This window comes from Choloepus didactylus, chromosome 27, assembly GCF_015220235.1.
Source record: "Choloepus didactylus isolate mChoDid1 chromosome 27, mChoDid1.pri, whole genome shotgun sequence".
Taxonomy (NCBI): Eukaryota; Metazoa; Chordata; class Mammalia; order Pilosa; family Megalonychidae; genus Choloepus; species Choloepus didactylus.
In genome coordinates, this window is record NC_051333.1 from 7,043,619 (window position 1) to 7,068,598 (window position 24,980).

At 53.8% G+C, this 24,980-nt stretch overlaps 1 protein-coding gene across 1 annotated transcript in view; it reads right to left on the minus strand.

The window, feature by feature from the left end:
* The window catches only part of MYH14 (myosin heavy chain 14), a 74,339-nt gene that overhangs the window by 11,667 nt on the left and 37,692 nt on the right, over positions 1-24,980 (minus strand). Inside the window, exons 18-35 of the mRNA XM_037819302.1 lie at positions 24,130-24,251; positions 22,589-22,658; positions 22,284-22,444; positions 21,866-21,974; positions 20,240-20,371; positions 17,664-17,870; positions 14,296-14,433; positions 11,632-11,755; positions 11,274-11,445; positions 9,934-10,146; positions 9,315-9,459; positions 8,368-8,574; positions 6,883-6,987; positions 6,642-6,794; positions 5,223-5,471; positions 1,929-2,141; positions 1,095-1,307; positions 22-183 (exon numbers count right to left, since the gene is read on the minus strand). Coding sequence (XP_037675230.1) covers positions 22-183; positions 1,095-1,307; positions 1,929-2,141; positions 5,223-5,471; positions 6,642-6,794; positions 6,883-6,987; positions 8,368-8,574; positions 9,315-9,459; positions 9,934-10,146; positions 11,274-11,445; positions 11,632-11,755; positions 14,296-14,433; positions 17,664-17,870; positions 20,240-20,371; positions 21,866-21,974; positions 22,284-22,444; positions 22,589-22,658; positions 24,130-24,251 — 2,895 coding nt within the window. The remainder of the gene's footprint in view (positions 1-21; positions 184-1,094; positions 1,308-1,928; positions 2,142-5,222; positions 5,472-6,641; positions 6,795-6,882; positions 6,988-8,367; positions 8,575-9,314; positions 9,460-9,933; positions 10,147-11,273; positions 11,446-11,631; positions 11,756-14,295; positions 14,434-17,663; positions 17,871-20,239; positions 20,372-21,865; positions 21,975-22,283; positions 22,445-22,588; positions 22,659-24,129; positions 24,252-24,980) is intronic.

Sequence of the window (24,980 nt, forward strand, 5' to 3'; positions counted from 1 at the left end):
CCGGCCCAAGCCCGCCCTCACCTGCATCTTGCGGAGCTGCTTCACGGCCTCCTCCTTGCCCTGCCCGAAGGCCGCCGTCTGGGCCTTCAGCTCCTCCAGCTCGGCCTCCAGCTTCTTGCGTGCAGCCATGGCCAGGGCCCGCTGCTTCCGTTCCTCGTCCCGCTCCACCTCGGTGTCCCTCAGCTGGTTGGGAGGGTGGGATGGTCTGGGTCAGGGACAGGGCATCCACGGCCCCTACACACTGGCGATGTGGGTGTCCACCCCGGAGCTGCCCCAACCTCCAGGCCTGCCTCTTCCCTGCCCGCCACTCCTCTCCGGCCCCAGGGCTCCAGCTCAGGCCTGGTCCTCCGCCTTCTGCCAGCCTCCTCCCGGCCTCCCATCTGCTCTGCCGCGCTATCCCCCACGGCTCCAGAGCTGACCCTGACCCTCCCCTGCTCACAGCACCCCAGGTCAAAGTCTTGGACGCTCATCTGCGGCTGAGCCAATGGGGCCGGGGGAGATAAAAATCACCCAGAGACCCCAGGACTCACGTCACCCATTTCTCTATCCCCTCTGGCCTCCCAGTTTCCAGTCTCACCTCCACATGGCCCCAGAGGGGTCTTTGGGACATTCAGAACTGCCCCTACCCTGGCAGCACCCGGTAGAGGGCCTTGCCCACTGCCTCCCATAGAAAGTTCTTTGCTGAGAGAAGAATGAATGAATAAGAGGAGAGAGGAGAGAGGAGTGAGGAAGCAGGTAAAGGAGTGAAAAAATGGGAAGTAAGAATCTGGATGAAAGTAGGAGTGGCTGAGCTGGGCAATGAGCGAGCACAGGGCTGGGTTGGGGGAGTGGAAGGTGGGGGCTGGGTTGGGGAGAGGAGGCTGGTGGGGCGGTGGCTGGGTGCCAGTGGGATTGGTGGGCGGAAAAAGGGGGTGAGTGGTAGAGCAAGCGGTTTGGCGGATGGATGCTTTATTCTGGGTGGGGGAGGCTAACGGGGGGAGGGGGGGAGAACAGGAAGATGGTCCCGTGGGAGGAGGATGGTTGGTTAGCGGGTCTTTGCAGAAACGTGGAGTCAACAGTGCGTGGGGAGACCCAGGCCCCCCGCGGGCCCGCACCTGCTTGGCCAGCTGCCGCCGCCGCTCCTCGCCAGCCTCCTCACGGCCCTGCAGGTCCCGCTCATGCTGCGCCTTGAGAGCCTGCATGGTCACCTCCAGGCGCAGCTTGGCATCCTCGGCTGCTGTCAGCTCATCCTCCAGGTCTGTCACCTGCGTCCGCAGGTCGCTGGCTGCCTGTTCTGCCACCCGGTGGGCCCGTTCCAGCTCATGCACCTGAGTGGGGAGTAGATACCCCATCCTAGTGTGCTCATTCGTTAACTCACCCAACATCCACTGAGCATCCGCTTATCATGTGTCTTACTCTGAATGATCCTAAAATGTGCTTTATTAATACCCTACGTATGAGAATCCTATTATCTGAAGCTCCTGAGAGTACAGTTCTGGAGTCTGCTGGGTCAGCTGTCTCTCACTCATGGTGGCTTACTTCTGCGTGAGTTTTGTAACTTGGGACCCTGATCTTGCTGCACTGGGGCTTCATCTTTGCCTAATGGAGGGGCCCGTGTGTCTTGGTGGGACTGGAAAGCCCAGGTGGGGTCTCCACATGCATGTGTATGTGTGTGAGTGTGTGTGCATGGTACGTGCATGGAGAGTGGTCCTTGGGCCGTGTGCTGCAGTGAGTTCCTGTGTGTGTGAACACATGTGTGTGTGACGGACACTGTGTACATGTACGGGAACGCGTGATTTTTGAGCAGCCCCCCAGGTTCTCCCTGTGTGCACATGCTTGTCCCATGGACACCTCTCCTCACACTCTGGGAACATGCATGAGTGTGTATGTCTGTGAGCAGTCCGTGCTCCCCATGCGAGAGCCCACCCGCCCCGGGGAGCCCCACTCACGCTCTTGCCGACGTCATCCTTGCTGCTGAGCAGTGCCTCCAGCTCGGCCCGCAGCGCCCGGTTCTGCCGCTCCAGCTCGTCGCGCGCCTCCTGCTCCTCCTCCAGGGCCCGCGTCAGCGCCAGGGCCCGAGCCTCGCGCTCCCGGCCCTCAGCCTCCGCCCGCTCGCGCTCCTCCACCGCCCGCAGCACTGCCGCCTTCTCCTCTGCCAGGAGCTGCCGAGTGGAGGGAGATGGGGACAGATTAGTTGAAAGGAGATGAGGAGGCGGGGAAGAGGGAGCAGCAGGGACAGACAGACGGACAGAGGCGGAGGCACTGAAGCTGCTGCCCCATCCCAAAGCAGCACAGCTCCTCGCTCTGGATGCCCAACAGAGGGAAGGCGGTTTCCTCCTCTTGGGGGTGGGGGCGTTCTTGGAAAAAATATTTAGTTTTAAAAAGCATACTTCAGACTTTACTGTGGTTTTGTTTTTTTCAGACGCTGACTGGCAAACAACAAAAATTACTGTATATGCAAAGAAGCAAGAGAATGGCGCTCACAGTCAAGAGAAAGATCAGTCACCGGCAGCAGGCCCACAGATGTTGGAACTACCACATGGGGATTTCAACTGCGGTAATAAGTCTAAGGACAAGATGTGGATATAATAGGGGAAGACACAGGGTTATTTCAGGTCAGAGGTGAAAACTGTAAAACAGAAACAAATAGAAATGTCAGAATAGAAAAATACAATATCTGAAATAAAATGAAATGAAATTAGAATGAATTAGACACATCAGAAGGATGGGCAAACCTAAAAACAGGTCAACAGAGATCATGTAAATACAGCAAAAAAAAAAAAAGAAGATGGGATAAATGAACAGAATGTCGATGATCTGCGAGACAGTATCAAACAAACATACAAACATACATGTGTTCGGAGTCCCATAAGAAAGGTGAAGAAAAAGTACAGGAAGAAGTAAAACTGTCTTTATTCACAGAAAATATGGTCATCTGTGTAGCAAGTCTAATGGAATCTATAAAAAAGCTACTGGTACTAATAAGTGACTTTAGTAAATTGCAGGATACAAGCTTGACAGACAAACATCAACTGTATTTCTATATACTAGCAACCGGAAAATGAAACAAAAACCAACACCACATAAAATAACTTCAGAAACATGAAATACTTAAGGATAAATCTGCTGATATATGTGTAAGATATATAGTGAAACTACAAACATCCCTGAGCGAAATTAAAGATCTAAATAAGTAGACAGAAATAACATGTTCTTGGGTCAGAAAACTCAATATTATCAAGCTGTCTATCCCTAAACTGATCTATAGATTCAATACAATCCCAACCAAAATCTCAGGAGACTTTTTTTTTTTTGGCAAAAATTGATAAACTGATTCTGAAATACATATGGAAATGCAAAGGACCTAGAAGAGCCAAATACTTTGAAAAAGAAGTAAAAACTAGTCAATGGAGAGAGGTTTTTTTTTTTTTTTTAATGGTGGAGCAATAAGAGAACAAATGGAAAAACTGGATATCCATATCCCCCCAAAATAAACCTGGATCCATACCTAGAACCCTATATAGACATTAGCTCAAAGTGGACATAGACCTAAACACAAAACCTAAAACTGGAAAACTAGAAAACATACAGAAGACCACTGTGATCTTAGGTTACGCAAAGATTTCTTAGATACAACACCAAAAACATGTTCCATAAGAGAAGAAATTGGTAAGTTGGAGTTCATCACAATTAAAAATTTCTGCTCTTTGAAAGACTCTATTAAGAGAATGTAAAGATTAGCCACAGACTGGATGAAAATAATTGCAAAGTATGTATCTGGTAAAGAACTTGTATCCGGAACACAGAAAGAACTATCAAAGCTCAATAATAAGAAAGCAAATAACCCAATTTAGAAAAGGACAAAAGATTTGAACAGATACTCCACCACATAAGATATATGGATAGTAAATAAGCATGTGAAAAAATGCTCAACATCCTTGGTTATTAGGAAAATGTGACTTAAAACTACCACATACCTATCTGAAAGATTTTAGCTTTATTCACAATAGCTACTGGAAACAACCAAATATTCGTCAATAGGTGAATGGATATTCAAAATGTGGCATCTATCCAGGAATAACACTCAGCAGTAAAGAGAAATGAATAAAATATTATGTATTAAATCTTGAAATAGCATTTTGAGTGAAAGTCAATCAAAAAAGAATTTATATAAAATCTTAGAAAGTGCAAAAAAATTTAGTAGAGCCTTGATAACTTATGCTTCAGTATTAAGCCATCAAACAGATTTATTTGGTGTCCAAGAAGAAGAGGAAAGAGAGAGAATGGGACAGAAAAACATTTGAAGAAATAATGGCCGAAAATTTTTATATTCGACCCAAAACATCAACCTATAGCTGCAGGAAGCTTGACGAAACTTAAGCAGGATAAATCAAACAACAACAACAAAAACAAACACACAGCTGGGCATGGCATAGTCAAATTGTTAAAAACCAAACATAAAAAGAAAAATTTAAAATCAGCCAGGAAAAAAAAAAGTAACCAAAACCCCTCAACTTGTTTCCTGGAGAAACAACAGTTTGAATGACTGATCACTTTTCATCAGGAACGATGGGAGCTGGAGACAACGGAATATTTTCAAAGTGCTGAAAGAATAAAACTGTTTACCTAGAATTCTACATCCAGTGAAAAGATCTTTCAAAAAGGAAAGCACAATAATTACCCCCCACTTTCCAGATGAAGAAAATGAGGCACAGAGAGTTTGAGCAGCAAACTTGCCCCATTTGCACAGCTGGGAAGGGCAGAGCTGGGATTCGAACACCAGGGTTGCCTGATCTTAACCATCTGAGGCTCTGCGAGTTTTATTTCATCCTTGAATGGAGCCTTGACATAATCCCCATTTTCTAGAGGGGTAACCGAGCCTGAGATGGGAAAAGCACATGATGAGGCAATTTCATTTGAAATGAAATTGACATAGAATCGAAATGAAATTCGATTTCATGGAATCCTCACAAGCCCCCTGAGATGCTCATCAGAGGTTCCTGTATTTTATCACCTGAACTAGCACACACCTGAGAGTAGAAGCGGTGCTACAAGTTGTCGCGCTGGGACAAGAATCACACACCGGGAAGGACGGTGCCCTCTTACCCTCCCGCAAGGGAAGAGGCACCCAGTCCCGCGCCCCCCACCCCCTCCACCCCGGGGTCGCTGGGCTGTGCCGGGACCCGTCACTGATTCCTCCGGGATCGGCACCGGCTTCCCGCTGGGAGGGGCGAGGGGCCCACCTGGTCGAACTTGCGCTGCTTCTTCTCCAGCGCGCTCACGAGCTGCCGCTGCTGCTCCAGGTCCACCGTGACGTCGTCCAGCTCCTGCTGCAGCCGCCGGCGGCCCCGCTCCAGACGCTCGGCCGCCTCGGCCTTTTCCGCCAGGCGCTGGGCCAGGGTCTCGGCCTCGCGGGCCGCCCGGCGCCGCGCCTCCTCGCCTGCCTCCAGGGCCCCCGCCTCCTCCTCCTGGCGCCGCCGCCACTCCGAGAGCTGGGGGTGGGGAGGCGGGCTGGGCGGACGCGTGTGGGCTGGCGGTGCCCCCACTTCCGAGATGAGGACCCCGAGGCTGAGGAGGCGAAGGACCCACTCCACGGGGCCCTGCTGCCTCGCCTGAGGCTGAGTACCCTGAGCCCCGGTTTCTCCAGGGGATTAAAACTACTGCCAGGACCAGAGGTGACTCAGACCCGGGTGCTGCTGATGGAGGAGACTGAGCGACCGGTCCCAGCCAGGGTGATGAAGGCTAAGGCAGAGGAAGTGTGAGGAACCGTGGGATCCTCAGGACAAGGTAGGATTTTGTTTGGAACATTCAGGAGACGTTTTCTGAAGGAAGGGACATTTGAGATGGGTCTTGAAGGATGAATAGGAGCTTGCCAAATAGAGAAGAGTATTTCTAGGCATTCAACAGATATTTCTCAAGGTCTACCATATACCAGGCTCCATGTTGGGCTATACTGGGGACCTAGTTCTAACTCTGATAGGGTCCCCCCTTCAAGGAGCTCCCAATCTGGTGGGAAGATGCATGGGCACAGACAGTCTCAGGATGACAGGGGTGGGCACAAAAGAAGGAGGAATGGTGGGAGCTCAGAGTGGGCAATGCACTTGGCCTGGAGTCGAGGCTGGTGGTGGTCAGAGAAAGCTTCCTGAGGAGGGGAGGTGGCCACTGAGCCCTGAAGAATGAAAAGGGCTTTCCAGGAGAAGTTGGGGAGGAGAGAGGAGAGATAAAATGGCTGAAGATGAAGGAAGGACCAGAGAATGCACGGCCCTGAATGCCTAGCGGAATGCCTAGGCTTTGTCTCAGGGGTGTTGGGGGGCCATGGGAGGGGGACTGGGAGCAGGGGAACGGCAGTCAGCTCTAGGTAGAGAGAGACCCCTCTGGGTCGAGTGGGGAGGGACTGGAGGGAGAGAACGGAGGCCAGGAGGCCGAGAAAGAGGATGGGACGAGGGGCCAGGTTGGGGAGGACAAGGCCGGAGCTGGGGCGAAGGGAATGGAGAGGAGGGGACAGGGCAGAGGGTCAGTCAGTGGGCCAGGATGGCACCCGGGGGTCTGGCCTAATGACTGGGTGGACGGTGGGGCTGTCCCTGAGTGGGGGAAGCCAGGAGGAGGAGGAGCGGGTGGGGGGCTGCATCTCCCCCTCGAGGCCTCCCCCAGCGGCTGCTCACCTGGGACTGGGCAGCCTGCAGCTCACGCACTGCCCGCTCCCTGGCAGCCGCCTCCTCCTCCAGCTGCTCCTGCAGCCCTGCCACCTCGGCCTCCAGGGCTCGCACCCGGGACCCCAGGGCCAGTTTCGCCCTGGTCTCCTCCTGCAGCAGCTCCTGCGGGTGGAGGGCAGAATGGAGGTTGGCTGTGGCCAGCAGAAGGGTGGTGGGGTGTCTGACCGCAGGAGGGAGTACCCAGGGTCACCTGGGCGTCGTGCAGCTGGGCCTCCGTGCTGCTCAGCTCCTTGCTCAGCCGGATGGCTTTGGACTCGGCCTCACTCAGCGCCCCAGACACGTGCTCGAGCTCAGCCTGCAGGGAGGGACACCAGGATGAAGGTCGCCAATCGTGGCGCCACCTCAGCCCACCCACCCCTCCAGCCTCCTCCACGCACTGCTGGTGGGAAGGTAAAATGGTGTGGCCACATTGGAAAACAGTCTGGCAGCAATTCGAAGGGTTAAACGTGGGGTTGCCATGTGATTAGATGAGTCGTGATTAGAATTCTTTTGCAATTTTTGTTTTGACCTGGCCCCGGCACCTCCCGGCTGTGTGACCTGAGCAAGCAACTTCTGCCTCCATGGGCCTCGGTTTCCTTCTCTCTAAATTGGGGGTGACAACAGGACCTATGTCCCAGGGCTGCAGTAAAGGTACAACAGAAGTGGACATGAAGTGACCAGCTGCACCCTGGCAAATAGGTAGTGCTCGTAAATAGGAACGTCACACAATTCCTGAGCGCTGACTATGCCCAGGAGCCGTTCTAGGTGCTTTATAACTATTACTCCCAGTTTACATAGAGGGAAACTGAGGCACAGAGAGGTTAGGCAATTTGTCCAGGATCACACAGCTACAAGTAGCAGAACTGAGGTCTGAGCCAGGCAGGACGGCATCCAGTTAGGAGAGTCCTTAAGAGGAAATGAAACTAAAGTAAAAATTTGGTTCCTCAGTCATATATGCCACAGTGCTCAGGAGCCATGTGTGATTAGAGGATAATGCAAAAATGGGGTGTTTCCATCATTGTAGAAAGTTCCAATGGACGGGGCTACCCAGAACTCAGACTACCAACTGCTAAGCTCTCCTTTGGGGATCGCTTTTATTTTAGAACAGTGACCACTGAGGAGTACGCCTGTGTGGGTGCAGACCCTAGCTGTGCCCCCAAATCCGTCTTTTCTGCTCCTACTGGGCTATTGGCTGAGCCCAAAGGTTGTCCATGAAAACTACATTTCCCAGCCTCCCTTGCAGCTCACCGCAGTCACATGATTGTGTTACAGCCAATGGAACCCAAGCAAAGTGTCCTAAGCGGGGTTCACTTCCTAAGCTGGAGCCCAGAGGGCTCCCAGCCACGTGCCACCTGTTCAGTGCTTTCGGGGACCGTGGGGCAACACGACCAAGGAAACAGGGTCTTGAGTGACCTCCTGGACCACCTTCCCTGAACCTGTTACTTAAGAGGGAAATACATGTCTTTTTAAGCCAATGAATTTTGGGGTCTCTGTCACAGCACCTTAGCTTCTACCCTAATACACTATTTTAATCTGGAAAATAAAAATGGAAACACTGTTTTTCCCCTGGGGCGGGGCAGGGGGGTGAAGATGCTGGAGGAGTCGGAAGGGACGGCAGGTGGACGTGGGCCGGAGAGGGGGCATCTCACCCGGTCACGCTGCAGGGCCCCCACCCCGGCCCAGGCCACCCTCTCACCTGGGCTCGCTGCAGCTTCTCGGCGGCCTCGGCCCGCGCCCGCTCCCCGTCGCCAGCCCGGCCCTGCACCTCCTGCAGCTGGGACTCCAGGCGGCGCCTCCGCTGCTCGCCCTCCTGCCGCGCGCTCTGCAGGCCGCCCAGCTCCGCCCGCAGCTCCGACACCTCGGCCTCCAGGGCCAGCCGCGTCTTCTCCCAGGTGCCTTTGCCCTGGCCAGGGAGTGGGGGAGGCGAGCGGTTTGTGGGTCTGCGTGCCCCCCACCCCACCAGGCCAGCAGGGAGCTTTCCCCGACCCTCCCAGGGCGCAGCAGGGGCTGCCTGTCCACCTCCACTGGAGCACACGGCATCGGGGTGCTTGTGTCGCTGCCCCCCTCCCCCCCAGACCACAAGCCCCTTGTGGGCGAGACCTGGGTCTGAGTCATTTCTGGGTTCCCCACTCACTCGGCGCCAGACACACTGGCCTCCATGCTGTACCTGAGATCCCAGCCCACCCCTGCCTCAGGGCCTTTGCACTGGCTGCAGCCTCCACCCGGAACAGGCTCCCGGATGCCCACGTGGCCCACCCCTCACCTCCCGCAATCCTCCACTCAGCTGTCACCTTCTCAGGGTCCCGCCGTGGCCACACTGTTTAAAACTGCAACCCCTGGCACTCGGCTCCCCCTTTCCCTGTTGGTTACTTTCCCTGTAGCATGCATCACCCCAACTTTATATATGCATGTGCATGTATCATTTATTCTCTGGCTCTCCCACCAAAATGGGAGCTCCCCGAGGGTAGGGGCGTTAACTGTTCTGCTTACTGCTGGGCCGTGCTGGGAATGTAGTATGCACTCAATTAATGTTTGTGGAATGAAAGACAGACCAAGGATGTGGAAAATGAGGCAAGAACCCCAGAGACAGGCTGGCCTAGACCCAGCACCCCGCTGTCTCCCCCCAGCCTCCTCCCCGCGCACCCTGCGGGCCTGCTCCAGCTGCTCTGCCAGCTCCCCCAGCGACTGGCCGTGCCGCTGCCTCAGCTCCTGCACCACCGCCTCATGAGTGCGCGTCTCCTCCTCCAGAGCCTTCTTCAACTCTGTCACCTCCTGTTCCCTCTTGGACCTTTTATTTGGGGAAGGGGAGGGGAAAACAATTTCACACTGGAGGGGGAAGGCAGGGATTTCAGGGTGGGGGGATGCCCCCAACAGCTGACTGTCTCCTTCTCTTGTTTCCCTCCAAAGATGGAGATCTCACTTCATAGTACTCAAGGGACCTAGGCAGTAATACTGCAGGAGGAGTGTGGCTTTAAGGGTGAACTCCTACTCATCTTTCAAAACCCTATTCAAATGACCCCTCTCAGGGAGTCTTCTGAGACAGCCTCCCACAGACTTGGTTTAGGGATTTCTCTCTTCACCACCCACATCCTGTGTTACTCATGAAAGCACCCTTTGCTCTGGATTGGGCTTGTCTTTGCCTGAATCTGTCCCCCAACCCACTCTCCTGACTCATCTTCATCCCCAGCGGGGCCTGGGCCCAGAGCTGGTCCTCTCCTGTCAATGGCATCTCACCCCCTGGGTCCCCTCACCCCGGCCTCACCGGAGCTCCTGCTGCACGTTGGTGGAGTCGAGCGTGTCCTCCAGCTCCCCCCGCAGCGCCTCCAGCTCCTCGCCCAGGTCCCGGCGCTGCTTCTCCGCCTTGGACCTGGCCACGCGCTCGGCCTCCAGGTCCTCCTGGGCCTCAGACAGCCCCGCTTGCGCCTCCCGCAGGGATTTGAGCAGCTGGGCCCGGGCCGTGCCCTCATCCTCTGCCCTGGGGGGTGGCAGGGATGAGGGGTGAGCCCCGGGGGCACGGAGGCCAGACGTGGGCCTTGGGGACAGCCAGCGCCCACTTGAGCAAGCGACTCCGCTATGTGAGCCTCAAAGTTTTCTAAACTGTGAAATGGGGATGGTGCTAACAGGGATCACGGCTGACCCCCACCGAGCTCCCGCCATGTACAACCCTCACACCAAATCAGGAGACTGAGGCCCACAGCGGGGAACTCCCCTGCCCAGGTCACACAGCTGACCCCAGAGGTCCTCCCCGAAACCCCCAGGATGATTTGTGGACCAGGACTCGGGTCCCCTGCTCTGTCACGTGGGGGGTGACCCTGGCAGGGGACTGACCCCTCAGAACCGCAGTTTCTTGGTCCATGGAGAGCGGTGAACAGCCCCAGGGCTGCTGCGAGGACAGTGACAAAAACAACAGAAGCAGGAGTGAAAAGTCAAGCAAAAATGCCGGCATCCACCGCAGGCTCAGGGCCTGCCGGGCCTTTCTGGGGTGTTTTCTTATCTAATCCCCACAGCAACCCTGGGAGTCGCTTCTGTCATCAGCCCCGCTTTACAGATGGGGAAACTGAGGCTAGAGAGATGCTGTCTCTTGGGGGAAGGGGGGAGGTCAGTATTCGAACCCAGGATTCAGTCTCAAGAATGCATATTCTAGACCACAGACAGAGACACACACAGACACAGAGACAGACAGACAAACAGACACAGAGACACAAACACTGTTCTGTCGATTCTAAGGTGCACATTTTTTCACATTTTACCAGCTCTGAAATCTAACTTAATCTAGACTTAACAGTATCTTAGGTGGATGAAACACAAAAAGCGTTTGAAACACTGAGTGCCATGCCTGGCACAGTAGGTGCTCAATAAACGCAAATTCTGTGGTTAATTGTCACCGTTCCTAACACGGCACGGCCACCTCCCAAACCCCGTGTGCGGGGAGAAGCGGGTTCCTCTCGCCCCCCACAAGCGGGGTAGCTGCGGACGGCCGCCCACCCACCCAGGCCCCTGCTCCACTCCCCCCTGGACCTGGAACGGTCGCTCTGCCCGTTCCATAGACGGGACCGAGCCCGGCCGGCTGGCCCCCAGCGGGGTCCGAGCGGGGCGCCCCACCTGGCCAGGGCGGCCTGCAGCTCCTCCTCCTTGCGGCCCAGCTGGGCCCGCAGCTCCTCCGCCCGCTGCTGCTGCTCCACCACCTGCTCCTGCAGCTCCGAGCTCTCCCCGTCGAGCCGCCGCTTCAGCTTCTCCAGCTCCTGGCGGCCCTTCTCCTCCTTCCGCAGGCGCTCTGCGGCGGGTGGGCACGCGGGGGAGGAGGGAGGGAAGTGAGTCCCCGAGGACAGAGGACGAGAGCTGGCTTCAGGGAGGCCGAAGCCACTTGGGGGCTGGGAGGCCGCCCCGTCTGTCCCCAGCCTTCCTTCCCGCCCCCGTTTAGCAGCTGCGACCACCGAGGCCCCGCGGCTCCCGGGCTCACCCTCCATGTCCGCGATGACGGCCTCATACTTGAGCCGCAGCTTGTTGAGGCTCTTCACCTTCTCCTCCTCCTCGGCCGCCTGCGAGTGGAACTCGGCCAGACGCTCCTCCAGCAGCCGCCGCTCCTGCGCAGGGCAGGGGGCGGTCAGGGCCCCCCACACGCCCCCTGGTGTCCTTCTCACGGGGGTCCTGCCCGCCCCCACCCTTCCCTCCTCTGCCTGCCCCCTGGGGTCTGCAGACCAGCCCACCCTGGGGGCTCACACCTGCTAACTGGGCGAGGACCCCACCGTGGTCACGGATTCAGTTGGGTCCCCCAAAAAGATACGTCCATGACTAAGCCCCATCCCCTGGAAGATGACTGTGCCAGTTTGATGTATTATGTCCCCCAAAACACCATTATGTTTGATGCAATCTTGTGCGGGCAGACATATTAGTGTTGATTAGATTTTGGAATCCTTTAGGTGTTTCCATGGAGATGTGATTCAGTCAACTGCGGACAAGACCTCTGGTTGGATAATTTCCATGGAGGTGTTGGCCCGCCCATTCAGGGTGGATCTGAATGAAATTACTGGAGCACTATACAAGCTCAGACAGAAGGAGCGAGCTTGCTACAGCCAAGAGGGACACTTTGAAGAACGCACGGGAACTGAGAGAGGAGCTTCAGCTTACAGAGACATTTTGGGGATGGCCTTTGAAAGCAGACTTTTGCTCCAGAGAAGCTAAGAGAGGACAAACGCCCCAAGAGCAATTAAGAGTGACATTTTTGAGGAGCTGAAGCCTAGAGAGGAACGTCCTAGGAGAAAGCCATTTTGAAAGCAGAACTCCAGAGCAGACGCCAGCCACGTGCCTTCCCAGCTAACAGAGGTTTTCCAGACGCCACTGGCCATCCTCCAGTGAAGGTACCCGATTGCTGATGTGTTACCTTGGACACTTTATGGCCTTAAGACTGTGACTGTGTAACCAAATAAACCCCCTTTAATAAAAGCCAATCCATCTCTGGTGTTTTGCATTGCAGCAGCATTAGCAAACTAGATCAATGAACTTATCTGCAAACAGGGTAGGTCCAGATGGAATTGGGCAAGTTAAAATAAGGCCCTCTTAGGGCAGGGGGGCCTGGAGGGCAACAGGCCTGGGGTCCCTTAAATGAAGAGGAAATGGGGACACAGATGAGAGACCCAGCAGCAAAGGCCACGGAGGGCTGGCCCCCTCACTGGACAGACTTTGGAGGGGCCCAGCCCACAGACAGCTGGGTGTCAGCCTCTGGCCTCCAGAACCACGAGCCAGTTCATCCCTGTTGTCTGGGGTACCCCGACTTGTGGGGCTTTGTCCCAGCCGCCCTGGGAAGCTGAGATAAACCACCGTCCATTAGCCTGTTGCCCCTGAAGGACGGTGAGGGTGTGTCCGGCCGTTTGCTCTCACGGAAACGCACTGCCAGGCCATCCCCACACCCCTGCCTTCTCCTGGGCAGCTTCTCACCCTCACCACTACCCGAAGGATGGTTCATGGGCCCGCGGCCTCAGTGTTGGATGGGAGCTTGTTGGAAATGCCAAATCCAGGGCCCCATCCCAGATGCACTAACTGGAATCTGCATTTTTAATAAGCTCCCCAGATGATTCCCAGGCACACTGGAGTTTGAGAAGCATGGGCCAAGAATGGTAGTTTTCAAACCTTAAGAGGTTTTGGAAATCAATTAGTGGGTAGAGATCACCTTTAAAAGGATGAAATAGAACTGAGTAAAAGAGAAGAGGTTGGCCAGCGTGTAGCCTGGCTTCCAGGTTTTAGCTCTTTGGTCCCTCCCTGTAATACTCTTAGATATGCAAGCCCTCGACTTTGCAGGGGGATCCCTATGCCTGGGTGGAAGGTCCTTCCGCAGAGGCTGGGTGGGGCCACGCGACTTGCAAAATTCTGCTGCATGTGGTGACAGCAGAGGCTTTGGAAGTGCCTGTGAGGTCCAGCCTGCCTTTTCATTTGTACCTGACGCGTCCCACAGGGCACCACAGCCCAGCGCCGAGCCCAGCCAATCCACAGACCCACAAAGGGAAAGAAAAATGTTGTTGTAAGCAGCTGAGGTTTGGGGGGTTGTTTGTTACGCAGCATCATCGTGGCAAAAACCTAACATGGTGTGCATCTAGTACAGTGAGGCAGATCCCACAAGTGATCTGGAGAATTCGTGGAAGCGGCACTGTGTCAGTTCCAGGCTGGAGCCTTTAAGAGGCCTGGCGACTTCCACTTCCCCCTCCTGAAGTCCCGAACCGCCATGTGAGAAGTCCAGGCTACCTCGCAGGTAGAGGGGCATGTGGAGAAGCACCGAGGCTCCCGACACCCAGCCCTGCACTCTTTGACCACGATGGCTTGAGGGAGTCCCAAGCGAGACCTAAGGAGGAACTTCCCAGCTGAGTCCAGAATATGGGACACAATGAAACAGCTGTCATTTAAAGCCATGAGCCTCTGGGTGGTTTGTGAGGTGGCAACAGACAGTGACACAGTAGCTGCTCAATAAATACCTTTTGGGTAAAAGTGTGGCCAGGGAGGTAGGGAGAGAACGAGCGTTAAAGGAAGACAGAGTCAGGACCCCTGGAGAAGGGGACCAGATGGAGGGGGATCCAGTGAGAGCCCCAGGCACCCGCCAGCGCAGCCCCCCACCCGGCTGCCCCCAGCTGCCCACCTTGCTCAGCTTGGCGTTCTGGTCCTCCAGGAGCAGCACATCCTCCTCGAACTTCTTCAGCTTTGCCTCTGTCGTCACCTTCTCCAGCTGCAGCTTCTGCCGCGCCCCCTCCTCCGCCTCCAGGTGGGTCTCCAGCTCCTGGGAGGAGGGAGGGGTGAGGGGCCAGGGAACAGGGGGCGGGGGGTGGGGGGGGAAGGATGCAGGGAGGGTGGGCCCACGGGGCCTGGAGCCCAGACAGGACCGTGCCCGGGCGAGGCTGGGAAGGACCCGGCCCTCACTGGTTCTCCATTTCACCAGCCCAATCAGCATCTGTTTGAGCGCCTAGTGTCTGCCAGGCGCCCCTCTAGGCCCCGGGGAGAGTTGAGACAGCTCTGTCCTTGTGCAAATTATAGCCTTGTGCACGCGGGGTGGGGGTGGGGGGGGAAGGCCAACAACGATCAAGAAACGCAATAAATAGATCGCCCGGCAGGCGTCATCCGCCCCGCTCGGCCACCGAGCTCTAGGAGTGTGGTCACTGCAACGGAGGACCTGGATTGTCAATTTTATCTAATTTTACTTATTTAAAATTTAGAACCGGATAATCGGTTAATCATTGGAAAACTTTTAAGTATGTTTGGGCACATGAATCCACTTTATCAACTGTAGAAGCTGCAAAATGTAAACACAGATCAAAAGTATTTCCAATGAAAGTGCATCGTCCAAACTGAGATGCACCGTAGTGTGAAACAGTGGATTCTGAAGACTTGGTTAAAAAAAAAATCACTAATATCAATAAAATAACTTATTAAAATAATAAATATGATGTAATTATAATTAAGTTTTAAGTATAACAAAATGTATCACTAATTATACAAAATTCTATATAACACACAATAAAATAACAAATATCCCATAATAGTTTCTATATTGATATTTTAATGCCATTAATTATATGTAAAATAAAATATCTCCAACAATTTTACATTGATTATATACACAAATGATAATATTCCAGATATATCAAGTTAAAAATATAATATCAAAATTAATTTCACCTGTTTCCTTTAAACTTTTTTTTAATGTGGCTACTAGAAAACCTAAAATGGCACACTGGGGGCAGCTCGGGCACAGGATTAGGAACAAGGAAGGGGGAAGCAGGTGCCAGAGACCCCGCAGATCTACGTGGCCGGGGGTCAGGTAAGGCCTCCCTGAGCAGCCCCCGCTGAGGCGAGAGGTGAAGGCAGTGGAGGGACTCAGGGACGCCACAAGGAACAGAGCTCCAGGCAGGGGGAACGGCCAGTGCAAGGGCCCTGAGGCAGGAGGCCCTGCAGAGGTGCTCCCCTCGTCCCCCCCTGACCTCATTGCCACCCCCACCCCTCCACCCTGGGGCCTGCTCACTCTCCCTCAAACACATCAGCCCCTTCCGGCCTCAGGGCCTTTGCACATCCTGTCGGCTCTCTGCTGGGAGACGTTCCCTGACTCTGCTCCGCCGGCTCCTTCTCTCCTTCACACATGAACTCAAAGGCTGCCCGTCCCAGAAGCTGCCCTGGCCGCTGTCTCCCCCTGCAGAGACCCCCTGTCACAGCCCCTTCTTTTCCCTCCTCATAGCACTCAGCACACTGCCTGAAGACAAATGGCTTTGCTTATTCACTTGCAACCCCCTGGGGGTGTGGGCCTGTGTTTAGCCCACTGCTTTGCCCTCAGTGCCTGCGCCCAGCAGGGGCTCAATAAATATTTGTTGAATAAATGAAGGAACAAATGAACACAGTACATCCTAGGTTGGTCCTTGCTTTACAGAGAAAACAGAGGCTTAGCGAGGGGAGGGGATGGGATGTGTCCAGGATCACTGGCTTCAGGTGAGAGCCTAGACTCCAACCCAAGACTCAGCTTTTCTCTTAGGAAATTCAGTCCATGTTGGCCACATTCCAGGGAGAAGTAGGTTTTCACTCAGGCCCAGGTATAAGGTGGGAGAAGAAGATCCCCACAGAAGACCTCACAGCCTCTGCACACATTGTTCCTTTTGCCTGGAAGGCCTTTCCCCTTCCTTTGCTGTCTGGCGAACTCCTATGCTTTCTACAATACCCCAATGTCACCTCCTCCAGAAAGGCCTCCAGCCCCCTAGGGCAGAACAAGTGCTGCCCACCTCTAGGATCTGCACATGTCTGGGTTGCCTTAATCAAAGCATACACCCCCATGGACCCTGACTGGCTGCTTTGGGGGCATGGGGTCTGGCACCAAGGCAAGAAGTATATGGAGAACTTTTTTTCTTTTTGCCTGGCAAGCATTTGGTGATAGCACCATGATTTTCCCTGTGGGAACACCCCCTCTATCATGTGCCTTGGTTGGGACTGGCCCTATGCCCCCCCTCCAGGGTGGGTGTGACTCTCCTTTCCCTTCGTTCCCATAAGCTCCCTGAGGGTGGGCGGGGGCCTCTGTTGGTTTTATATGCTGCTGTGTCCCCCCTGCACCTGGAACACAGCCTGGCAGCTGGTGGGCGCTCAATGAACATTCATGAGATTCTGAGCACAGAACCTGGAACCAGCAGCGCTTGGGTTCGAATCCCGGCTCTGCCTCTTACTAGATGAGCAGCCGTGGGCCAGTCACTTCCACCTCTCTGTGCCTCAGTTTCCTCTTGAAAAATGGGGATGACAGTAATATCTACTCCACATAGTTGGGAAAGATGTTTGGTGCTTTCCACGGTGCCCAGCTCACCCAGAGGCATTACTCCAAAGTTGCCCGTTGTTATTACCGTTACTATCACTACTGGTCAAATCAATAGACAGTGGTTTTTCGGGAAGCTCCCAAAATGAACCATACAGTTGTTTGCAACTTTTACTTTCCCAGGCAAGAATTTCCTAGATGAGTTCAACTGTGTTGCAAACTGAGGAACAGTAAGTGCCAGGCTAGTGTATATGGTAAGCTGTGCAGGTGTAGATGGTTGGGGTTCATACTTATTCATAAAATGGAAATAATAACATCATCAAGGAGCTGTTTGGAAGGTGTTGTGGGTTGAATTGTGTCCCAAAACAGTTGAAGTCCTAATCCCTGATAAGACAGAAGCCTAGAGTGGCTGCTTGCGGGAGCCATGGGCATGCAGTCTGCCCGAGAACGCAGCACAGAGAGGCAAATGGGGCCAGGGGATGGCAGCAGAGTACTGAGGACATCTCCCGAGTGCCTGGATCAAGCCATGCCTGAAGCATATCCTGGATTCGTATTCTGGACCTTCCCATTATCAGAACCAGAAATTATTCTTTTTGCTTCAGCCACTTTGAGCTGAGTTTTCTGCACACTGATGGCCAGGAGAGACCTAGTCCGCAGAAGGCCAGGTGGGCAGGGTGGACAGAGGGGTGGGGCCAGAGGGGCCTGCTGGGCCGCCACTGGGAGCAGACCTGTATGTGCTGCTGCAGCCTCTTCTTCTCCGACTGCAGCTGGCGGCTGCACTCCTCCTCCTCGCCCACCCGGGCCTCCAGCTCCGACACCACCAGCTCCAGCTCCTGCTTGCGGGCCGCCAGCCGCCCCCGCGTCTCCTCCGCCTCGGCGCACAGCTCCGACTCTGCCCGCAGCTGCTCTGCCAGGTGGGCGCGCTCCTCCTCCACCTGGGGTGGGGGTCAGGGGTCAGGGGGTCAGGGGTTAGCAAGCAGTGCTCCCGGGACAGCCCTCGACCGGAGCTCTGGGACCCTTCTGCCCTCTGACTTGCTTTGCCCCATTTCCTCGAGTCCTTGGAGGGTGGGGGGTGGGAGACGCATCGCCCAACCTGCTTCTCCCCCAGGGCCCCTCTCAGGATGGACCCCCCCTCCCCAGCCACAGGCCAGACTCTTCCCCTCCCCACAGACCCTCGGTCACCAGTCCCCTCCTCCCTGCCCTCTCGCCCCTGTCCCCAGCACCTGCCTCATCCTCTCCCCCTGGGACTCCTCCAGCTCCTCCCGGCCAGCCTGCCCCTTCCCATCAGCCCCCACGAGACTCCAGAGGGTTCCTTCTACCACCTCCCGTTCCGTTTACTACCCCTGCTCCTGGAAGTATAACCCAAGGAAATAGCGCCGGAAAAGCAATCAGAAAAACGCTCAGAAAGGAGTAGTTTCAGCCTTACGTTAAGATAGCTACAATACTGGAAACAGCTACAAGGCCCACCTGCGCTGGTGTCAGCCTATTAACACGGTCAAGGACACGCAAGGGAAGGTGAAGGCAATGAGGACATAAGAAAGTACTGGGAAAGGAAATAGTCACGGAAGGGTGCCACAAAGATGTCCTCTGCCTTGTTCATAACAGCGAAAAAACTAGAAGCCACTTAAAGACTGCAGTATGTTCCTGAGTAACTACTCTTGTTAGTTTTCCTAAGTGTCCTTAAGTCGATATGTTCACGAAGAAGCTGTTGCTTTGAAAAATAATGTCCTGGAGGAAACTTGACTGATGCACAAAGCTCTCCATGACATATTGCAGCAGACGCTGCCCCCCTCAACGCCCACCCCCTGACCTTCTTTTATAATAAAATCCTGGCTCCATTCAGAGTGACAACATATCCAGTTAAAAAAAAATACAACTTCACCAGCTTCCCTTGCAACCAGGAGGCCAACAAGATGAAAGTGGAAGCTGGGAGGTGGCATTTCCTCTAAGAGAACTCTTTAAAGGGGCCTCACTCAGCTGGGAGTCTGCTTTTGCTCTTTCCCACAATTCCCCTTCTCTCCTAATGCCTGGAATCCAGATGTGATGGCTGGATCTCCAGCTGCCATATTGGACATGAGGCAACACCAGAACAAATGTCCTGTACTGTGGATGGTGGAACCAAAGGGAGGAAGCCTGGGTCCTCGATGTCCAAGAAGCCCCCATACTAGTCTTGGACTTCTTTTCTATGAGAAACATTTTTAAATGTACTGCATTCAGGTCACTTATTTTTGGTTTCCTAATATATGCAATCATACATTAGCCTAAATAACATTATTAATTAAAAATTACATGTTGTCAAAACAGTATGTATTGTGAGATATATTTCTAAACATTTTTTCACATATTATAGATGCAGAAATATATACCACATATGCAAAAATACACAAGCTTGTTAGTGTCTGTATAAAGTCCTATACAAAGCCAGGTATAGGAAAAAAAGAATTGATAAGCCCTGTCTTTCACAGTCCATTTACTTATGCTTACCAGTATATATACATCTCTTATCATTCTCTCCTTATTTTTATTCATTTAACATGAAATCATTGCATGTTGATTTGCTTTTTTCATGAACTTTTTCTTTCTGGTTCATTGAAACTGCACATTTTTCATTGTGTTTATTACCTTTTTCAAATACATATTATTTTTGTGGTAAAAATTATAATAAAAGATACTTAAATGAATAGGTGAGAATTTCTTTACACACACACACACACACACACAAACAAAAGGCAGAAAAAAATTTCCTGGGAGAGAGAAAGCTTTAGGGGCTGTCCCCCATGCTAAATTTCCCATTACAGATAAATTCTGTCATCAGAAGAGAGTCAAGCCAATAAAAGTTAATAAAATAAAATAAAATCTATAGTCCAGAAAAAGGTGGGGGTAAGGATGGTGGCCCCAGCACTGTGTTTGCCCAGAGGGCTGCACACCACTACCCCCCACCCCTGCCAGATCCCAGCACCTGGGTTGTGCCCCCACCCTGCCTTCTTTCCCACAGCTCCGCCCCAGGTATATCCCGGGGCCCGCAGTCCCCCTCAACACCCTCCCTTTACTCCTGAGGCACCACGGCTCCACCCACGGCCCTGACCCCTGAACCTCCACCCTGCCCTGCCCTGCCCTGCGGCCCTGCAGCTCTGGCCCCTGGCTTCCTGGTTCTGTCCGTGACCCCAGCCCCCTGCACCCCTGCCGGGCTCCAGCACACCTTGGCCCCGCCCCGCCCATCTCTCCCTCCGCCACCCTGCTCCCTCGAAGCCCCGCCCCTCACACCCTGGCCCCTCCTCTCCCCACCCGCAGCCACGCCCCTCACCTGCGCCAAGCGGATCTGGAGCTCGCCCAACTCGCGGGCGCTCTGCTGCTGCAGCTCCTGCACTTTCTGCAGCTCCTGGGCCCGTGCCTGCAGCACCTCGTCCTGCCGCGTCACCTGCAGCAGTGGCTTCACCTAAGGGGAGGCGAGGGACCGTGGTGGATTGCTGGGGTCCTCCGGCCACCCTCCACCTGCTGAGGTGGGAGGCACCTGGCCCAGGGGCGGAGAGTGCGCCCTCTGGTGGCCCCTGAGGACGTGGGTTCAAATCCCAGCTCCTCCAGAGCTAGCTGCCTGCCCTCAGAGAAGCACATTCGTGCCCATCTGTAAAGTGGGGACCATGACAGCCCCTACGTCACAGGGCTTTTAGGATTAAATGAGTTAACACTTATAAAGAGACTAGGGCAGCTACCGGAACCTGGCAATGGCGATTCTGGCACCCAGTCCCAGGGGGAAAGGTGCATTTTACACTGTGTGATTCAGGTCTGAATGACAGGCACACACAAGTTTCCCCAAACCACCCTCTGTGAGGCCAAGTGGGATGTGCTCTGGTAGTCTGTTCTGTTGGTTGCTATGCAGTCCTCATCTCCGCTGGAGTCTTTTCCCTGCAACCCGATTCTCTGTCCATTCTATCATCTTCTGTTCCTTTCTGTCCTAATTCATAGCATTTAGCTCAGTGATAATTTTACATCTATTTGTGGGATTCATTAATACCTGTCAACCTCCCCCAGCCTCCTCTCCAGGCCTAGAATAGAAATTTTTTCTTAAAAGGTCTGCTAGTAAATATCTGGGGCTTCGCAGGCCATATGATCCCTGTGGCAATGACTCCACGCTGCCCTTGTAACGTGAAAGCAGCCCCAGATAACGCGTTAACCTATGGGCACCTACAAAGACAGGGAGAGCCTGGTCTGTTTTTATACTATTTTATCCCAGCCCTTAAAACAGTGCTGGGCACATAGTAGGTGTTCAATAAAACCCAGTGAGGGCTGCAGGCTGACCTCTCTATTATCGTATTCAGAATCACACAGAGCAGCTGTGCTTTCACCTCCAAACCTCTAATCCCTTTTACCTTTCTAATTTTCTGATGGGGGAGCCCCCTTCCCTTAGCTTACAATGGAGGGTCCTGATGACTTGATTCTTCCCCTCTGCTTGGATGGGTATGTGACCCCAGCCCGGTTCATCTGACTGGTTCTAGGATGGCCACAGACCCCAGCTGGACCAAGAGAGAAGCCTGGACTCTGCCCACTGCACTGGCCAAGCTGGTGGTGGGGTTGGGGTGTGTGTGTGTGCAGGGGGGGGTGGGTGAGACTGGATCTGCTGGTGGCCCCCATTTGAGAAAAGTCTGGCTATGATTGCCATGGAGGAAAGCCACATGGAAGTCGCAGAAAGTCGGATAACGGATGTCCCTATTTGGCTCCTGGATCTGGCTGTACCTGAAGCTGCCCTCTGGTTTTTACCCTTGTGGTTTGACCCAGGTTTCCTGTCACTTGCTCCCTAAAGAATCCTGGCAAACAGAGGTTAGGCTGATGGGCCCATTTTACTGATGTAGAACACTGAGGCTCAAGCAGGCCTGGCCCCTAGGCCCTTGCCCCTTGCTGTCCGGGCCCCCTCCCATCCCCCTGCAGCCCTTACCTTGGTGAAGAGCCGCCACCACTGCCAGTGCCGCAGCTTCAGGTAGGCCGCACAGTTCCGCTGCATCACCCTCAGGGCGCTCTGTTGCTGCTGCCGCTTCTGGAAGGCCCTGGGCGGGAAGACAGTGGGAGAGTGGGTCTCGGCTGCTCCAGGCCCTGTGCCCTTAGCAAAGGGGCCCTGCTCCCTGCACCCAGTCAGCCATTATTAAATACCTACTGTGTGCAGGCACTTCCCTACCATTGCTGGATCCTGTTGGGCACAGCCCTCCAGCCCCCAGCCCCAGCCCTCCTGACCCCCGGCCCTCTGCTCTCTCTGCCCTGCTCATTCCCCAGTCCTGCTGCTGGGCAAGGAGAGCTGGTCAACCCCTCCCTGCCACAGCCTTGGCTACTGGGACCCTGGGAGACGGTGCCCCCCCCACCTGCGGGCCAGGTATCCCCGAGCCGCTGCCTGGAAGGACACGATGATGTCTGTGACTTTCAGATCCCGCTCCTCCTCCAGCTGGGCCAGGACCCCCGCCCGGAAGAAGATCTTGCTCTGCCCCACGCGGTAGAGGTTGGGGTCGAGTTCCAGGGCCTGGATCTGTGAGGGATGGGGGAGGGGAGATGATGGGGGGAGGGGAGAAGATGGGGGGAGGGTGATGGGGGAGGCGTGGGGGGAGGGTTGAAAGGAGAGGAGCACTGCAGGAGGCCCAGCCCCCTCCCCCGCCCCCTCCCTCTGCCTCACCATCTTCTCGCAGGCCTGCTTCCCGTCCATAAAGCCCTTGGGGATGGCATTGGGCGTCAGGATCTCATACCTGGGGATGGGGAGAGATGGGGGTGGTGGAAAGTTACAGCAAATGGCCCCCAAGCACCTGCCACCAGCTGGGCACAGGGCTCAGGGTGACAAAGTACAGTATCAACAGTGACAGCGGCAGTGAGAAAACTGCAGCATCAGTCGCTGGGATGTGCAAAAACAGCCGTGTCCTGGGACGGGGATGCGAGAGTATCAGCAGGGACGATGGCAGCTAACTTTTCTGAACACTCATCACATGGTGGTCCCCGAGCTACGTGCCTCACAGCAGTTTCTTTCAAATTGTTGAGTGCAATACAGAATACAGAATCTGTTTTAGAGTCACAGATGCGTCCACCCTCAGAGCCTTTGTCCTGCCGCTCCCTCTCCTTGGATCTCGACATTTCATATAAAATAATGTGTATCGTATATAATATATACACACATCTCATATGTCCTATATACACCCATATCGTATATAGAATGTGTCATATACATGGTATGCATTATTTTTTACAGTTGGTGGTTGAGAAATCTCAGAAAGAGAGAGAGAGAGAGGAGGGGAGAGGGGGAGAGAGAGAGAGAGAGAGAGAGAGAGAGAGAGAGAGAGAGAGAGAGAGAGTGTGTGTGTGTGTGTGTGTGTGTGTGTGTGTGTGTGTGTGTGTGTGTGTGTTTCTAAATCCCCAGGGATCTTGTTAAAATGCAGACTAATCAGGAGGATTCGGAGAACCTGAAAACTTGTCTAAACAAGCTCCCAGGAGCGGCTAAGAACAGACGCCAGCGACCATCGGGCCTTTGAAATGTGGCCAAGTGCGACCGAAGAACTGATTTTATTACATTTTAATTAAGCTAAATCTAAATTTAAAAACTGAAGTGGTGTGAAATATTTCTCAGATCAACACAACCCTCTTGTTTGATCAAACTCCATTTCACTTTGACCAGTGGAAACTCAGCATCCAAATCGAGATGCACAGTCAGCATGAAACACACATCGGGTTTCAAAGAACACGGAATATCCATTAATGATTTTCATATTGCTATATGTCTAAATTATTGAATATTTTCGACATATTGGGTTGAATAAAATATCTGTTGAAAATTCATTTCCCCTGTTCCTTCTCACTTTTTAAAACGTAGCTACTAGAAAATTTTAAATGACAAACGTGGCTTGCATTGTATCTCTAAAGGGCAGCGCTGCTCTGCACCGCTTGTGTGAAATATGATTTTTGTTATAATGCCCTAGTACTTGTCACACACGTTGGTATTTTCTGTTCTTGACTGGCTCCGTTTTTTAAGAAATGCAGGGTGCAACACACGGATGCGTGGCTACACAACCCATTAAGGATCCCACTTGGGCGGTCAGCTTCAACGCCAAGGGCAGGTGCCGTCCTGAGCGATTTTGCACCCCCGCCCCTCCACACGCACCAGGGGCGCCCGTTCACCTCCCACCCACGCGGCACCCACGCCCCCCGCCCCCCTGCCGGGCCCGGGCTCACCGTTGCCGGAACTCTTGGAAGAGGATGCGGTTGGGGAAGCCCTGACGGCAGATACGGATGCCCTCCAGGACGCCGTTGCAGCGCAGCTGGTCCAGCAGCAGCTGGGGCTCCAGCTTCCCGGCCTGCGGAGGGCGCGAGGGAGGCGCGGGGTCGGCGGGGGGCCGCGGGGGGCCGCGTCCACCAGGAGGACCCCTTCCCCGGCCGCGATGGCAGCACAGAAGGAATGCCACCCAAATGCACAGTTGTATCTCTGTGTTTGTTACCACCAGACTTTTTTTTATATATAAAATGTTTGAATTGCATCAGTTTTGTGCGGTTCGACCCATTATGTTCTGAGCACCTACTACGTGCCAGGGGCTGGTGGGGCCCCAGGGAAACAGCAGCCATCAAGCCAGGCAGAGATGCCCACCCGTGGGAGCTGACGGTCCAGCGGGAGAAAGTGACAGTAAACGGGGTAAAGAAGTCGCTAACAAATGCCACAAGTAAATAAACATTAATAAGTGCTGAGGAGAAAAGATGGCGAGAGCTGAATAGATGCACAGGTCTTCCCTGGGAAGGGAACCAGTGACGAAGCCCATAAATAACTATCGTGAGTGACTGACTTTTCTTTTTTTAAAAAAAGTAATACATAAATGGTACAACTGTAAACAGTACAGAAATTCAAATGGGATGTGGCAAAACAGAACCCCCAGCTTTCCCAGGTCCTACAGTAAATACAGGGGCACCTTCTCATGGAACCTTCTAGCTCAGGTGTTCTCGACCCTGACTATACACCAAAGCCCTGGGGAGCCTTTTTTTGTTTGTTTTTTCAAATCAAATCTCCTTCCCTGGGGAGAATCTGAAGCTCTGGA